The sequence below is a fragment of the Macrobrachium rosenbergii genome, chromosome 3 (assembly GCF_040412425.1).
Source record: "Macrobrachium rosenbergii isolate ZJJX-2024 chromosome 3, ASM4041242v1, whole genome shotgun sequence".
Taxonomy (NCBI): domain Eukaryota; kingdom Metazoa; phylum Arthropoda; class Malacostraca; order Decapoda; family Palaemonidae; genus Macrobrachium; species Macrobrachium rosenbergii.
Window position 1 is genome coordinate 64,777,114 of NC_089743.1, and position 17,500 is coordinate 64,794,613.

A 17,500-nucleotide genomic window follows, 5' to 3' on the forward strand; every position below is an offset into this window, starting at 1 on the left:
GAAGAAAAATCGGAAAAACAGAAAATCTATAGAGATTTAATACCAGATTTAACTTACTTTGAAAAAAAAGAAAGGAGCATCTATCTTTTAGTGGTACGGATGGATGGAGGAAATGAAGAATCATAAGTTTTAGAGAAAGCGACACAAATAGAAGTAATAGTTTAAGTGGTAGTTAAAACGATATTTGAAAAATTTCGGTCGTTAGACGTGAGACGGCCGAAAAAAGGGGAAAGGAAGGCTTTGTGGTAGAAGCAGGATAGTTGCTAATCAAATGATTAACGGCTATCAGAGTATTTGTCTCGGAGCTGCTGTCTGAGTTGATCCCCGGCGGGGGAAATGCTATGATGATAGCAGATTTTTTCGAACACATCGTGTACCAATGAGAAAATCCTTTTTCTCTCTATTGCAGGGTCTTTTTTCCCAGTGTTCTATACGGGTTTTTACACCCTATCTTAACGGCTTTAGCTAGGGCACCAAGGAGGTCTAAAGTTGAGAATAGCACCTGTGGCTGTTGCATTTCCGGGCTTGAGGCCTGAGGTTCGATGACGGGATTTGGAGTAGGTTGAGGAGGAAGGGAAGAGGCTTGAGCTTCTGGGTTAGGAGTAGATTGAGGGGTTCGGGGTGTTGGCTGCTCAGTTTGAGTCTATATCGTGACACAAAACAGGCGCTGCTTCAACCACTTGTTTGGTCGTTTTTACCCGTGGCTCTGGTGTTGTCGTTGGTCTGGGTGCAAGTGTTGCTAGAGGAGGTAGTTTTGACAGGTTGGCTCTTGCTTTCAACTGTGCAATGCGGGATAATCGAGCACTGTATCGTTTGAACCACGCATGGTGTTTTGTACATTGGTATAGGAGGGAGGGAGGGAGGACCATTACATCGCTAATTCGGAGAGCATGATTTTGACAGAAGCGAGTAAGTTCGTTATAAAATTCTGTGGGGTGAGAATTAAGGTCCCCAATTATACAAATATGATCAGCAGTAGAATTGTGAATAATGCAGTATAACTCCACTAGGATCATGCAGTATTGATCAAAAGTACTGTTCTTTTCCCAGGGCATATAAACATTAATTATTAGGATCTTAGTCCCCTACTGTCACTTGAAGCCCCAGCAATCTATCACTCTTATAGGTCAACACATTCACCATATTGTCCAGCGATTTGTGCCACAGGAAAGAAAGGGCCCCTTTCGGGCGACCGGCTACGATGTGATCTGTATCTTGCATCGATGAGGTCGAGAAAGCTCTGAAGTCTTCATGCACTGAATCGCAGCTCGCAGGTGGCAAGGCCATGAGGCCAGAGGAGCGTTTCTTATAATGCAATGATGCCTTTGACGTTTTTGCAGAACATGTTTAGGGGAGGAATGTTCCGCTTTAGGCCAAAAATATTCCAAGAAATTATATCTAGTGTATCCATGGCAACTCACGAGATGGGAAATGAATGAGTTGATCATTTGGCTGGATGGGAGGTTGGCCAGCGGGTGTGGCCATTCACTCGGCTTGGGAGGATGGCTGGCACTTGTGGTAGAAGGCGAGTCTGCGCCTGAACCCCTACTTGGGATGTCAGTAAGTTCCCCTGGTGGAGGTTGGTCACGGATTAGGTTGTATTTTGAGACTTTTATGTTAGGACCGAAATTCTCGCCTTTAAGAACATCGAGGTGTTGAAATAGGCAGGTAATCCTGTAGGCCACTTTGTTTAATTTTGCATGGGAGTTCGTGGGAGATGAGAGGGTCGGATCCCGTGAGAAACTTGACTCCACTACAGCGTCTAGCTTCACCGATGACCGTAAATTGTGAATCACAACGTGACATCTCTTCTCAGGTTTCGGGCAAGGTGATTCATGAATGTTGGGCTTCGGTTCAGCGGACAATCGAGATGTTTTCTTTTTTCTACTTGTTTGTGTCTGCCAGCCCTCAGTCCCCTCATGATCAATCACATCTTCATCCACGACGGGGGGTTGTGGGGGAGAGATAGGTTTGGAAGACTCAAGAGGGCTGCTGATCGTCGCTGAAGAGGCACTGGGGAGGGAGAGGAATCTGGGGGCTCGTCGGTCCCCTCCGATAGGTCTACAGGTGATGTGGGCGCTTCATCCGAGGGAGAGAGGGCAGTTTTCTCTTAGGAGGGTATGGCCATCGACTTCGCGTCGCACCCTCACTTCTCTCGTGTTGTTGGAAGGCGAGGAAATAATAGATGTCTCATTCAAAGGAGTCTGGTGGCTTGCTGTACGATTGTCTAATGATTCCTGCACTCCTTTGATCGCATCCTAGATCCGTGAAAGATTATTTGTTTCCATAGTTTTAAGACTGTCGAATGATTCCTGTAATCCTACTGTCGAATGATTCCTGTAATCCTTTGATCACGTCCCAGATCAGTGAAAATTTGTCTTGTGCTTCCTCTATTTTTTCTGAGGTTTTGTCAATTTTTTCTGAGCGATTTTGCCTTTTGGGAAGGCATTTTCTGCCGTATGATACACTGCAGGTAGGCTTAGATCAGCAGGCCCCTTTGGAGGCAGATTGTAAGGGTCATCGGCGCAGATTTCTACCGAGCAGGTCCTTAGCCACTTAGTGATATATACTTTCTTGAGAGAGAATAATCTTTTCGTGGGTCGCTTCTGGAGAATAGTTTCTGGTATCAGGTCTTTGCATTTTATATATGCAGCGTTGATTTCCTCATCAGAGAAGGCTGCACTGACCGATTGTATAGTAGACTTGACATCGGAACGGTTCGATTGGTATTGTATAAAGTAAAGACAATTGTTCACGAGTACAGCAACTTGTGTGTGGGGCACAGGTGTCGTTAGGTGCCAGGGTCACTGGCACGACGGTTGGAGGTTGGTCAGATGGCATTTTTGTGGTAAAGGGAGGGCCAAGAACTAAAACATACACATTACTCTATTACCCATTTGCCAGGGTCAATAGGCTTCGAGAAGTTGAAACTTGAAAATTTCGAAGGCACTGATTGGGGCAGAATGTAGATTAATATATACGCAATTACACAACACTAACCGGCCCACGCGCCCGGGATTACGTAGAGAGACTATTAACACATTGCCTTCTATGAGAGGTATAATTACCAAGAGCGAAAAACCCTTATTTTCCGATAAAAAAAAAACGCGAGAGACCTCCAACACGTCCGCCCAAGACACGCACAGTACCATATGTGAATTCTCCTCTGTGGTTCGGCCGTGCGGAGATGTTGATGCTAGGGTTGTTTTTTTGAAGAGCCACTACTGCAGCATACGAGGTCCGTCCTTCAACAGGAAACACTCGAAACGTCGGTAATGGAGGGTACGCATTTACGTTGGAGACCTGGGGCGGGGGGGAAGAGGTAAAAGATGAGGGGGTTTGGGGTAGGACGGAGGAGTAGGTGGAGGACGAGGGTCCGAGGACCTCAGAGGATGGGGAGGAGAGGTTTGCAAGGAAGAGGAAGAGGTGGAGGGCGAAGGTTAAGATGGGTGGGTTGGTAGATCAAGTGTTGCCTGTTCGCTACTGGATCTCCTCTTCGAAGCTGGAGGGCGAGCTTCCTCCGTGAAGTAATCAGAAAGCGGCGGTCGTTTCTTCTTATGTCGAGTCATGATATCCAGTTGACTTCCACAAAGATAAACACTTCAAAGGTCGAGGATAATCCAAAAAAACAGCTGCTAAGGGCGAGTGATAAAACCGTGAAACTGCCCAAAACAGTGTAGGAATTAGCACTAACCCGTGGGGGTCTTATTATTACTTAAGACCTGCGACGTGGTTGAACAACTCTCGGTCAAAATGTTTACTTTCTTACCATATTTTGAAACTTTAGGATATCAAAGTAGTAATCCTCATCCCACAGTGGTTGAACCGTTCATATCTCTCTCTCTCTCTCTCTCTCTCTCTCTCTCTCTCTCTCTCTCTCTCTCTCAGGAAGGTGCCTGATTATCACCATTTTTATTGCATTGTCAACTTTAGTAATAATTGAGACGATTTTCATGAGTTTTTCAAACCTATCAATAGCTACGATATATCAACAAAGAAAAGTTCTTGCCTGTCTCAAGTTTAACAGACTGGCAATTTGGTAAGAATACAAAGAGCAAGCTGAATATGTTGTTTATTAACCCGCGCAAGGATATCTGACAAGGCCCACAACATGATTTCCGCAAGACGTTGCTGCTGCTGTGGAGCCTCACCAATTCTAAACAGACCCCCTAATCGCTTCAACTGCCTGCAAGGTCTTTGTTACCTCAAAAACGGAGGTCTTAATCGTGTGACCATTTGCTCTTTTACGTTCTTGGTATTGGTAAGGACATATGGTTGCTCGTCCATGGATTTCGTACGGAAAGGGTACCAGATCTTGTGACTTTTACCTTCGACGTTTTAGAAATTCTGGTCAGACACTTTTTGGGGTTCCTTCCCTTCTAATTTTGATATTGTGACTGCTGAGTTTTGACGTTGAACATTCTCTCTCTCTCTCTCTCTCTCTCTCTCTCTCTCTGTTTAGTGCTGGGTTACGTTAAGCATCGTATTGGTAGTTAATCCACACCATGCTACGATACTTAAGAATCTGTCAAGTTTTACTTCTGTCTTGACTCCATTCATCCGTCTCTGGCCTCTCTCTCACCATTTTCGCTTCTCGAGCTGCATTGTCATAAACCTTGCCACTCACACCATACCTGTAAGGACTCTTGCACAATTTAAACACTCGTTTTTCGTACCTAATGCTCTCCAAGATAACGCCTTATGATCTGGGTCGTCAGACCTAAGCATTGACTCATTGCTTACTTCTCATTCCATGTTCATTTGACAGAAAGCAAACTTCAAGAATTTCAGCTGTATTTGTCATAGATTTCCTGTAATCGTCAACTAGACCTTAACTGCTTTATTATTAGGTCCTGTTGATCTAGTTTTCAAAGTTACTGTGGGTCCCACTGTTCCACTCTCACTCCACACTGTTCAGGTGTTTTGCAAGTTTCGTTAACGCTCGGTCATGTACAATGACCATCTTTTAATACGTTCAGTCGCCACCCTCCATCTTTTAATCTGCCTGTCTTTTTCATCCTCACCCCCCCCTCATAGGATGAATGGCATTAACAAATTGAATCAACGGATGCTGTGCTTACATCGGGATTTGCTAAACTAAAGTCTTTTTCAAAGGTATTGTTTGCGTCTTCTCCTCTGACCTGGGCCAGTACGCGCACCTCCATTTCGGTTACGGTTCGCAGCAGAGGCCACTTCCATTTGAAAAGATATTTGGGATATTTTTACTTTGATCCTAGAGAGTATTTGGGCATTTGCTTGTCAACTCTCTCTCTCTCTCTCTCTCTCTCTCTCTCTCTCTCTCTCTCTCTCTCTCTCAGAGCTTAGTGGAGACTAATGGCACGTTGATTTATAAGTTTTATGCACAGGTCGTGTAAGAAAGTGGAGTTTGTCCACAAGCAGTGCATATCAAAAGTTCTGGATATACTTCTTTTTTTATTAGTTTTGACTAACTTCAGTACTTTTAACTTCATGCTGTTGGACGTTCTTTCGACATTACAAGGAGATGCTCCTTTCCTTCGTCCACTTGGAAAGAATGTTGAAATGGATCATTATCCTGGCTGGAGTTTTTATATCAATTTGTGTTTGACTGAAATTTGGAATGGAACATCTTCCTCAATGGTCTAGAAGTCCACTCACTAACATCTTAACACGCAAGTGGTAGGTCGAGTTAACTTATTAGTCGCGCTTACCGACGAAGGTTAGGTCAAGTTTTTCTGTCTGTTACTCTTGTTTGCATAGACCGATGCTTGGTTTATGCAACTCTTGACAACTGATGGTCATTGTTTAGAAAGGAAGACATTTTTTCGTGATTTGGGTCAATATATTTCATATTGGCTATGCTTTCCTTTACAGTACTTTTCACACTCCAAAGAACTTTCACGGTAGCCGTTGAAACTGTAAGAGATTTTTTACCGGAACATTTAGCATTGCAAGACGTCGTTCTGCTCTGCTCCTTGTTAACTGGCACCTGGGGTGACATCTCTTGGTGTAATGGTGGTGGTAGGCCTACTTCCCTGATTGTTTCAGATTCTCGGTTGTACGGTTTATAGTATGGCCATTTTTCTTCTTGTTTATGAATCTCATGGATATTTGTGTTTATTTTTCATGATGAGCCTTTTAATTTCATGTACTTGGATTTAGGTATGCTCTCTCTCTCTCTCTCTCTCTCTCTCTCTCTCTCTCTCTCTCTCTCTCTCTCTCTCTCTCTCTCTTTTAGGCACTTATATTAGCGGTCAGTCCAGTGAACTTGGAGAGAGCTTAAGCAGAGGGTTTGGGAGGTTAGTGATGACGGACAGTTCAGTATAGGCCTATATGCTCTTATTAAATTGATGAAATAAACACCGAATATTTCTACAGTTTATTGATGGACGTGGCCATTCCTCCGTGTTATCAAACTGATAAGAGAGTCTGTAGCGTAAAGAAATAACATTTACGATTAATAAATGTAAAGGTTTAAACATTTACGTTAACAGTTGAAAAGGTTTTAACGTTTACTGTTAATAAGTAAAAGGTTATAACATTTACGGTAATTAAACCAAAGGTTTTTTAGTGCTTATTTACTCCAAAAATTTTGAAGTTCATATCTGTTCCTCTTCACCTCATTCTCTTCCTCTGCCGATTTAAATCTTCAAGGAAGCGTGATTTAGGGTTTTAATGTTCCAAAGGAAATTTGTGCATTCAAAAGCATTTGCTGTTGTTGCTTTAATTTAGCGTTCTGGATAGTCTAATGAGACACTCTTTTGGAGTGGTGTTAGCATACTATTAACGAACTTGCAACAGCCCTGATGCTGGTGCAAGAGGCTTTCTTTCTATAGGTTTTATCAGTACGTTGAGGTGGGGGATTTTTAGTGAGATTTCCAAGGATAGCTTGAACATGAATGTTTTTTTTATACAAGATTTAGTTTTGAGAAGTTACTTTTGGTAGCAATTTAAACTTGCTATTTTAAGATTTGAAATGACGTGTGATTGCATTTTAAGATTTGAAATGACGTGTGATTGCATTTTAAGATTTGAAATGACGTGTGATTGCATTTTAAGATTTGAAATTACGTGTGATTGCATTTTAAGATTTGAAATTACGTGTAATTGCATTTTAAGATTTGAAATTACGTGTAATTGCATTTTAAGATTTGAAATTACGTGTAATTGCATTTTAAGATTTGAAATTACGTGTGATTGCATTTTAAGATTTGAAATGACGTGTAATTGCATTTTAAGATTTGAAATGACGTGTAACACTGCGTATTTCAATGAACAGGATGAAAGAAAAAAGACTTGCCGCCTCTTGTATATTCAGTCTCGATTTATTGTCCTTGATGCACTTGAAGGCTTCCCCCCAACAAGCCTTCAAGTGCCTTCTTAGTAAGAGATTGAGACCGAATATGTAAGAGAGGGTTTTTTTTTTTATCCTGTACTTTAAAATAAGCCATGTTACTTCTAAGTCTTTTTTCATTGTTCACTGTTGAAATCATTTGCTTGCCATGTCATGTTCAATGTTCAGAAATCATTTGCTTGTCATGTCAGGTATAAAATAATAATTTTTGAATTTTTTTCATTGTTACGAATCGTCTTGTCATGTCATCATTACAAAATCTTGGTATTTGCTTTTTAATTTTGTCATTGTTATAAGGAATGCAGATACCCATTGTACATTTTATGAAATTTTGGATTTGTTAATGATTATATCTTTCTTTTTTTACAGGCAAGACTGAGAGCGAGAGAAAAGCTGTGTTTTCACCGTAAGAGCAAGACGACTCAGAGCAGATTAGGAAAAGACGTCGGAACGCCGTCGCCGTCTCAATAATTATTTTTAAGCCGGTAATCCAGGGCTGTTTAAAAAAAATTTCTGGACGCCTCACTTTTTGAAAAATCATTATAGTATTTTTTTTTTTTTTTTTTTTTTTTTTTTTTTTTTTTTTTTTTTTTTTTTTTTGTGGACCGGCCGCCGGCAGGTGATTACAGACACCACAGCCAAGTTTTGTAAATTTTTAAAATTTGCTGTCTTTCATAAAATAAAAAATATAAAATGACCTTCAAGTTTTCATTAACAAAGTTTCAGTTATGATGTTTCAAGGGGGTTTAACCTCATGACCTCAGTATAAAATGACCTTCAATGTTTTCATTACCAAAGGAAGGATAGTGAAACAAGTCAGTTATTATGATGTTTCCAAGGGGGAAAGCCTGCTTTACTCTTCTTACCCATATCATATGGCGACGTATGTAAAACTCGAGTATTAAAGTTGCCAACTAGTCTTATGTTTTAGTATTTATTGGAGATAGTCGCAAAAAGGCCCCGTAATTTCTCCTTGTTACGCAAAAAGGCCCCGTAATTTCTCCTTGTTAGCCGGTCGCTTGAGAAGTTTCCCGTTGGTCGGAATTCAACTTCTGTAAGACAATTGCGGTTACTCAAATGTTGGCTGGTTAAGGTTCACCATGGATCCTAATTCTTTGCCTAGCTTCCAGTTGTATGAACAAAATACAAGGACATGAAACGGCAAAAGGAGTATATTAACATTTTTGGTCAAGGCTGGGAAATCATTACTAATTGCACTATCAAATCAACTTTAGATGTTTTTGCTGAAAAGCAAATTTAAGGACTTTCCTAGTCTATTGCAACATCTCTTACTCAGCACTGATAAACTATGACATAACTGTGAGAGACTAAACTACAACCTCCTCTACAGCACTACGGCAAACGTAACACGTAGACCTAGGGTAAACTGATTAATAGATATCGGCAAATTAAATGGAACAGTATCACTAACCAAACGTTACATGCCATAAGTCCGAGTTACGTAACTATTTGAACTATGGAATCGGCAAGAAGGGATTTCGAAAATTAACAGCGAGAGAAAGCAGGACGGCTTCACCACCTTTGGAAAAAAAAACACGTCCCTGATTTCCTATCGGTCATGACTTCAAATACATTATTATTACAATGGGCTAAAATTGATAAGATCAATAACTGAGATCATGTCAGTTAAGGAGTTCATGTATCAATGTCAAACTTCATTACGGTAATATTTGATATATGATTAAATCTGAAGTGAGAGAAGTAACTCGCTAAGCCATGGAAATAATAAACTAAATTTACTCTACATTATGGGGAATTTTGGACTTACTAAAACGATACAGAAAAAGCTGAGGACTTTTACTTATTCTAACACAAATTTTAGCCCATGAAATTCGGTGGAGAGAGAGAGAGAGAGAGAAACTTTGATGGAAAACCTCTCTTCGTCCACTTCACTAGACTTATGCCTCCCGTGATATATTAGTGCACGGAAGCTTTCGCAAACTACGCCCAAATACCCATTCTCGAGGCATGGGAATTAAATAAGTGAGATACATAATTCTTCATTAATTACACATTTTTTGGACATTACAGCCGTAATAATCGTCTTACAACCGAGAAACGACCACTACCAATAAATCGTTACTACATCACTGTCCCATACACGAGAGAAGATACCTTGAGAGTGAGAAAGAGTTATATACTGCTGGTGGCAGACCATGCTAGTTCACAAGATAGTGAATCTATATACTTTTTATTTATTAGGCTTACGCTACCATCTCTTCTCAAGGCAGAATGTTAGTAATATAACTACTTAGACGGGAATAAAAGAATAATTCTATTGCATTTGCCTTTCGTACTTCAGTCAAAGAGGCTTTTAATTGCAGCCACCACAGTATAAAGGCCATAGTATGGGGTATGGTTACGTGTATATTTAGGTCTATATTGACAGAACAGAAAAACCTTTTAACTGGAAAGATAAGCGATTTGAAGAATAAACCTAAGTTTTGTCTATTTCAATAAATCGATTAACCACACTTGGCTACTTACCCTTGAGGTGTATTGCTTAGCGTTCATTCCGTATAACTACCGATTGCCAAATTGTCTAAAACACTCCCTATTCTAGCCCTACAACACTTTCCAACAAGCATTTTCCATTAAATTTGACAAACACCACTCAGCATTGTATCGAGCAAATAATTCACTTTCGTTTCTCGCACCTGCAAATATCATATTAGAAACATTGCATTTATTATGAAATACCTAAACGAAGATACTCGGAATGTTATATGCTACGGTCTCCCTAACTACCTACTATGAAAATTGCAAGGAGTACAAAATAGAGCCGCCAGGATTACATTACTTTCCCGTAATAGAATAACCTCATCACTAATTGAGCTACACTGGCTCCCAGTAAAAGCTAGATAAATATAAAATGCTTCTTACAGTCTTTACAGCGCTAAAATATGATGAACCAACATATCTGAGAAACCGCTTAAGCTTTTTTAGACCAGAAGTGAATATTGTAATCAGACATGCAAGTGAAGCCTATAGGCTATTTGAACCTAGTACAAATTGTACGTCAGGCGAGAGAGGATTTGTACACTGTGCACCAAGACTATACAACAAAATACCGCCTGAAGTGAAGAGCATGCAGGAAGGCGGCAAATTTTAAAAAGAACCAAAGACTCTCCTATTCTGCGGGAGCTACGATACGACGAGAAAACACTAAACGACAATTATAAAATATGAAGAGCACCTTATTTTGAAAACATAAAAGAGCCCACCAGAGAGGGAATTATCCCTGTGGAGGGCTGTACAAAAAACCAAACAAAGTGAATAAAATGAACACATCGCATCCAACTAAGTGCTTAACGCAAACTACCACAAACATTCTTTAATATTCTTTCCAACTCAAAACGCACCTATTATAGTAGCCTTAGTCTCACTGAAAGCTCTTTCATCTTTTTAAACTGATCAAGAGTTCAGACACTCATTCAGTTCCAAGACCGAGTGAAGGAATGTGACATTCCTTATTATTATTCCTATAATCAAGTTATATTTCCTTCAGTGCAGTGCTTAATCAAAAACTGATGAATGGAATGAGGAAGAATGATGAGTAAACGATACGTGGAAAATGAATTATTTCCTGTACTGAAATTATACCGTTTCCTGTGTTGTGGGACTAGAATTTTGATGTGCGTTTTCTAGACCTAAATCAGATATGATCTTTTAAAGGTAAACAGATTGAACTAATCCGATTTTTAATGACGGCAGTGTGTTTCTCGGCTAAAATACATATTAACAAAACCTAAATCGAGAAAAACTGCGCAGACTAGAGCAGTTAAATTTCTGAAAGAAGAAGAGACTAAGACTCAGGAAAAGGAATGTCGATGGTGACAACAAACCTGAGGATAGCGAACTCAAAACAAGAGATTCATACACGATTATGTGATGATTGTTACTGAATCGGATGAGAAATTGCTAATCTAATAGTTATTCTCTCCTCATAAAAAAAATAAAGCCACACGATAGCTGTATCGCTAAATGGCCTTTATTCAATGATACAAGTGAAAAGGATGTATTCCCTCATCTTAGTCAAGTGTGAAATATAGCAGCCAGTGCCTGGCTCCTTTAAAATGACTTAACCTACACACACACACACACACACACATTAAATCACAGGAGTTATAAATGAAAAGTCAGTTTATTATAACAACAGACGAGTCACCAAAGTCCCTTTCATTCGGTGCTCAAATTGTCACAAATAAACTTCTTGCCTTTCCTTAAACTGCACATGACGTGCTCATGAAAAGAAAAGTACCACCACGACGTCAGGAAGAAAATATATATAAAATTCTGCGATTACACCAGTCAATAACAGGAAATATATGGCAGATAAGTAAACATTCTGAATATCGATTGATTGAACGCTTTTGAGTATCCATGCCAATCAATTAGGCCTACATGATAGAAAACTAAACAGTCCATGAAGCAGATCACATTCCTTTGCAGAGTGACAATAATAAAACTTCTATCACCTATGACTGCTGAAGGCCCTAAGCATCAGTTAATAGCCAGACTATGAGGAGCAACAATCTCCCTTGAATAGTTTGGTGAAATCACTGCCATTTTCATACTAGGCTGGCCAAGGCACCAAACCAATAGTTAATATGTTAACACTGGTAAAGAGCAGGTTCCTTCCAACTGCAAATAGCAAATGTGACGAGAGTGAGTCAAATAAATGAAAGAATATTGAAGACATCTGTGAAAGGTACCACTAGTGTTCTCGTTATACTGACCACAGCAAAGAGCCCTGATAGCAAGCAAGAGTGGAAAAGTAAATAGAATCTAATTCATAACAGACATTAACACAGCACTGAAAAAAGTTTTCTGCTGATAGACCAGGGAAGGCTTCCTTAATGTACACTGCTCGAAATGATCTGACAGTGACGGTTAGAAAAAGACAAAGATAATAAAAGCATGGAGAGTGAAAGTTGGAAATGTCTAAAAGGAATACACACCAGGAAAATTGTCTGTAAACGTAGCATAAAAATAGGCAGATTGATACAGCAGACGGGACATCATGGTGGATGAATCAAGATGTACAAACGCCTATAGGACTTGTAGAGACAAAGACAGCCTTCCCAAGCTACAGGAAAAGAGAAGTTGGAATAGAATAGAATATTGAATTTAGGCCAAAGGCCACGAGCTGGAACTTATCATTCAACGTTGAAAGGGGAAAAACGTTTGAAAGGTGTAACAGGAGGAAAACCTCGCAGGGGTGCTATGCATAAATTGTTAGGAGAGGGTGGAAAGTAAGATGAAGAAATAGAATATGAATGGGGGTACACTAAAACGGAATGAAAGGGGTTGCAGCTAGGGGCTGAAGGGATTCTGCAAAGAACTTTTAAATAATGGAAGAGAAGTTGGAGGGTAAACCAAAAGGCAGGTGGCAAGGGCAAAGGAGACGGTAAGAACTTAATCAGATTAACGACACAACCAAAGGGAAAGAGAAATATTTAGAACAGGATATGTCAAGAAAAGATAAAATGAAAAGAAACTCAGTGGAATGCTTTTAAGTGTTTTGAAACCGTCTGAATGAAAAAGTGAAGACAAACTACATGATAGACATGATAGAGGGATCAGTAGAGAAATACATGCCATTAAAGAGATAAAAATGTGGAGAATTCCCAAGGACCATAAGGAATAACACGCAAGTGAGCCAGTCATTGATAAGCTGGCCAGAGTATGGGAAAATCTGATAAAGAAATGGTAGGTCCAAAAGTGTGTGGAAAGCGTATGACAAAGAGTGTAATAAAAACCTCATTGCACATTCATAGCTTTATTCAGCCAAGATCCCGCCACCAAGAGTTACAGCAGTAAACAGAGTAGGGTACACTGGGAACGTCAAAAGTAGACAAATACAACACAGACAGAAAGAAAACAACCACTCGCTAACGACAAACACGACGTAGCTAAACATTCAAACAGGTTATTAAGACAGTTGCCAATTTACCACAAAGAGAACCTACAAAGCAAAGGGGGATGCAATGAGACTCTAAGAATGTAGAAGAGCTTGGCAGGAAGTCTTCATAATGCGGAAAAAGTACCAAGCAGAGGACGAGATTGTTTCACTTTGTTTCACTTTGGTTTTAAGTACAGCCCTCCACAGGGATGATTCCCTCTCCGGCGGACCCTTGTACGTCTTCAAAATAAGGTGCTTCTTATATTTTATAACTGTCTTTTAGTGTTTTCTCGTCAGTATGGTAGCTCCCGCAGAATAGGAGAGTCTTTAGTTCTTTTTAAGATTTGCTTTCTTCTTATATTATCTTCACTTCAGGCGGTATTTTGTTGTATAGTCTTGGTGCGCAATGTACAAATGCTCTCTCGCCTGACTTGCAATTTGTTCTAGGTTCAAATAGCCTATAGGCTTCACTTGCATATCTAATTACAATATTCAATTCAGGCCTAAAGAAGTTTAAGCAGTTTCTCAGATATGTTGGTTCATCATATTTTAGTGCTTTAAAGTCTGTAAGAAGTATTTTATATTCTATCTAGCTTTTACTGGGAGCCAATGTAGCTCAATTAGTGCCGAGGTTATTCTGTCGCGGGAACGCAGTCCCCTTATTAACCTGGAGGCTCTATTTTTGTACTACTTGCAATTTTCTTAGTAGGTAGTTAGGGAGACCGTAGTATATAACGTTGCTGTAGTCAAGCCTCGAAAGTATTTGGTTGCAAATTGCTGTTTTCAGAGTATCTTTGTTTAGGTATTTTCTAATAAATGCAATGTTTCTAATATGATAGTTACATGTTTTTGTAATATGCAATATATGGTTCTTCATCGACAATTTATTATCAATAAATATTTCTAAGCTCATTATTGTTGACGAACCAATAGTTATTCTTCTGAAGTGTTCATACTTTCGTATTGCTCTGTCAGATCCAAATAGCATACTCAGTTTTGTCTTCATTAAGTTTCAATTTCTTCGCCGACATCCATGTTTTTGATATCTTTCATTATTAAGTCAGTTTTACTATTGGCGTCTTCTACCGTTTCGACAGGAAAACAGAACTGAGTATCATCAGCATACAGTTTATACTTAACCTTGTGCTTATTTAGGATTCTAGATGGCTCAGTTGTGTAAATGCCAAATAGCAACGGACCCAGAACGCTGCCTTGGGGCACTCCTTTTGTTAGGCCCCTCTTTTCTGATTTCACATTTGATATAACCACTGTAACCATCCTGTTTTCTAACTAGCTTTTGTATCATTTGTGTACATCTTTGATGCTACTGCTCTCAGGTCTTCAAGCAGCAGATTGTGGTCAACTGTGTCAAATGCTGCATATAGGTCAATCATAACCAGATGCCACATTTTCCATTTGCTATAATTTTTACCATATTTATAACTGCGTACAATGTGGTCTCTGTTGAGCGGTTTTTTCCTGTACGCTGACTTATCATCAGGTATAATGTTGAGTTGTTTCAAGTGTTTTCAAGTTTGTTTGTGAACTTCCGTTTCTTTAAGTTTTGATAAGTGCGATAGATTCGGTACTGGTCCACTGAAGCTTAGATTTTCTTTAGCGCCTTTTCCTTTATAGGCCGGCTTTATACAAACAAGTTTTTCACTATTTGAGAAGGATGCCTGTGCTAGACAATATAGCTCCCGCAAATGATCAAAGTTTTTTGCCTCTTTTAAATCACTTATGGAAACGTGTCATTTTCACAGTACGTGTTTTTACTTTTCTCATCGTTTTTTTAAAGTCATTCATGTTCAGTTCTTTAAACTTACTGAATTTACTATTTCTCATTGTGATCACCGGGAGATCAGGAGGGACCTCCTTATCTAAACTATGACATTCTTTCACAGTAGTTCACAAAGTTATCGGCCAGGTTTTTGTATTCACTAGTTATACCAGGTAGAACTTTTTCTTTTTAGAGTCCCAATATTCCGGCTAAATTGTCATGGACTGTTTATGGATTTTATTCTATACTAAACATTCTATTGTAATATATTTTCTTGGTTTTGATAATCAAGTCGTGCTGATTTCTGGCTGTTTTATAGTGACCATTTTTCACTACATACATGTAGAAAATGATAAGGTACTGAACTGTAAGACCCTCAATACGAAGGCAGACGGTACCAAAAAATTCGGGGAGGGTGAAAATCAACGTAAACAAAACAGTTCTTATGGTGACTAAAAAGAAAGCAAAGGAAAGGGCCATGTGATTGCTGCGGGGTAAAATGTGGGTGTGAAATCGACACTACAGTTTATACTCAGTGTTACAGATAATATCACAAGAGATGCCCAGTATTACAAAATATACCATGAGGAAGGGACTCACAATGACCAAAATACATAACAACAACATGGAGATGGGACACCATACTGTGGTCAAAAGGCAGATCTTGGAAGAGATAAAACATGTTACCTTGGGGATGCTGGCTTGTTAAGAAGTATTGAGAATTTAGTACCGACGAGAAGTGCCCTGTATTGATGAAATGGAAAATGGCTGCTAAAAAATACCCTATTATCAGGCAAGCTAGGAGCCTTGTATAACTTAATCCTACAGAAACATACAGCTCTGAAAAAAGTATAAAGACGGCTTCGAAAGGCATCATCATTATATAATGCTAAGATTCATGGCCAAGCTGCAGTGGGAGATGATAATGGTTTGGGAAATTAGGAGAGATAGGGAACAGCTGATAAAAAAAGCAGAAAATAAGTATCAGAAAACAAGTAGCAAAAAATAAGGAAATAGAAGGAAAAAGAGATAGGTCGGATACGGGTTCAACCAGAAATTGCACCAAACAGAGGAGAGTGGGGACAACCCCTTCCATGCCTGACAGCTTCCAGGGAAAATTTTTACATAAAATGCTGATGACATCTTTCTAATCTGGAAGAGGATTACCAGCCTCTATGGAGTAGATAAACCATAATACTTTGACTCCCTTCTTTCAGTTCATTTAAAAAATAACAGTAAATGCTTTGAGAGGCCTGTCTTAGAAGTACAGGAACACCCTATTCAATAATTATAAAAAAAAAGTGAAAATGTTTCTCTCTAAGGCTTGACTCAAGTTTGTTCTTGTTTGCTCTAAGAAACTACTTTGCTGACTATGGTTTAAATTTAGCACTTGTGCAAAATAATGTTGATTTTTTTTTATAACTGTTTTTCAGCTCTTAGTTTCCTCCTCATATTTCGGAGCCGTCAGAACACTGAACAAAGTAAAAATTTTCCAAATTATTTTTTACTAGACTGTAACCACCACAATATAAGGAGCCGAGTTGATGTGAATGACACTAATACAGAAGCAGCAGCACCACCTTAACACTTGACTCTTGCAAAACTCACCAAAGGACACTGTCAAAGGACATCCAACCTATTACCTTATGTCCTTCCACTCTTCAGACGTCTTTCTTTCACGTTCAGATTCTCACATCCTACTATTTCCTATGGTACATGAATATACGGTGTAAAACTCTTTTCCTAAGACCACTTCATTAGCATCTCAATTCCTACAGCTTTTTCTCTTTCTTTGAATCTTCAGCTGAAACCGTTTATGGACAGGGTCAACAGACTATAATAAACACAGAGGGCCCCAAAGGGAAATCAACCTGCGCCAAGACAAGTATAGAAGTCAGCAGAAGGCAAGAATGAACCAATAATTCGCCATTATATTCATTTCCTATTTCAGTTGCCTACTATTTAGTCCTTTGACTTTGCACCGACTTCTCTCTCCCCTGATTTGAAATAACTTCCGACTATTTTTTGCATCAGATCAATTAGCATTTGATCAGCCTTTATGAAGCCTTCTTGACCTTCACTGTAACCAAAGCTAAAGTTTCCAGACCTACAATTTTTCTTGTGAGGTGACCAACGTCATCCCTTCATTTAAATGTCGATGGAGCTACTAAAGTTACAATAGCTTATATAACACAGAATTCTTATTTGAAATTTGTATAATTATTCAGTAAGTTACTTTAATCCTTAAATAATAAACTTTTAGGTATTTAAATTGTATAAAATTGTGCCCAAAAGTCCTTTCCCGTGTTTTTGAGTCCAAAATTACGAAAATAGCCACTAATTAAGAGAGTCTGTCAACACCTAAGCAAACACGAATTCTGTAGCTGTAAACTTTGATTTTTCAGGCAAATTATGCCGCTTTAGGCAATGTTACGTAATAAGAGTTACTCTTCAACTATAC

At 39.2% G+C, this 17,500-nt stretch overlaps 1 protein-coding gene and 1 long non-coding RNA gene across 9 annotated transcripts in view; one reads left to right on the forward strand and one right to left on the reverse strand.

The window, feature by feature from the left end:
• The window catches only part of LOC136824966 (uncharacterized), an 83,168-nt gene extending 75,137 nt beyond the window's left edge, over positions 1–8,031 (forward strand). For all 8 annotated transcript variants that reach the window (XR_010849196.1, XR_010849198.1, XR_010849200.1 and 5 more), the window contains one exon: positions 7,703–8,031. Coding sequence is in view for 2 of the 8 variants with exons in the window: in XM_067080955.1 (XP_066937056.1) it covers positions 7,703–7,712 (10 nt within the window). In the remaining 6 variants the exon portion in view is untranslated. The remainder of the gene's footprint in view (positions 1–7,702) is intronic.
• Positions 8,032–8,140: 109 nt separating this feature from the next.
• The window catches only part of LOC136828650 (uncharacterized), a 22,256-nt gene continuing 12,896 nt past the window's right edge, over positions 8,141–17,500 (reverse strand). Inside the window, exon 4 of the long non-coding RNA XR_010850167.1 lies at positions 8,141–8,385. This is a non-coding gene — a long non-coding RNA (uncharacterized lncRNA). The remainder of the gene's footprint in view (positions 8,386–17,500) is intronic.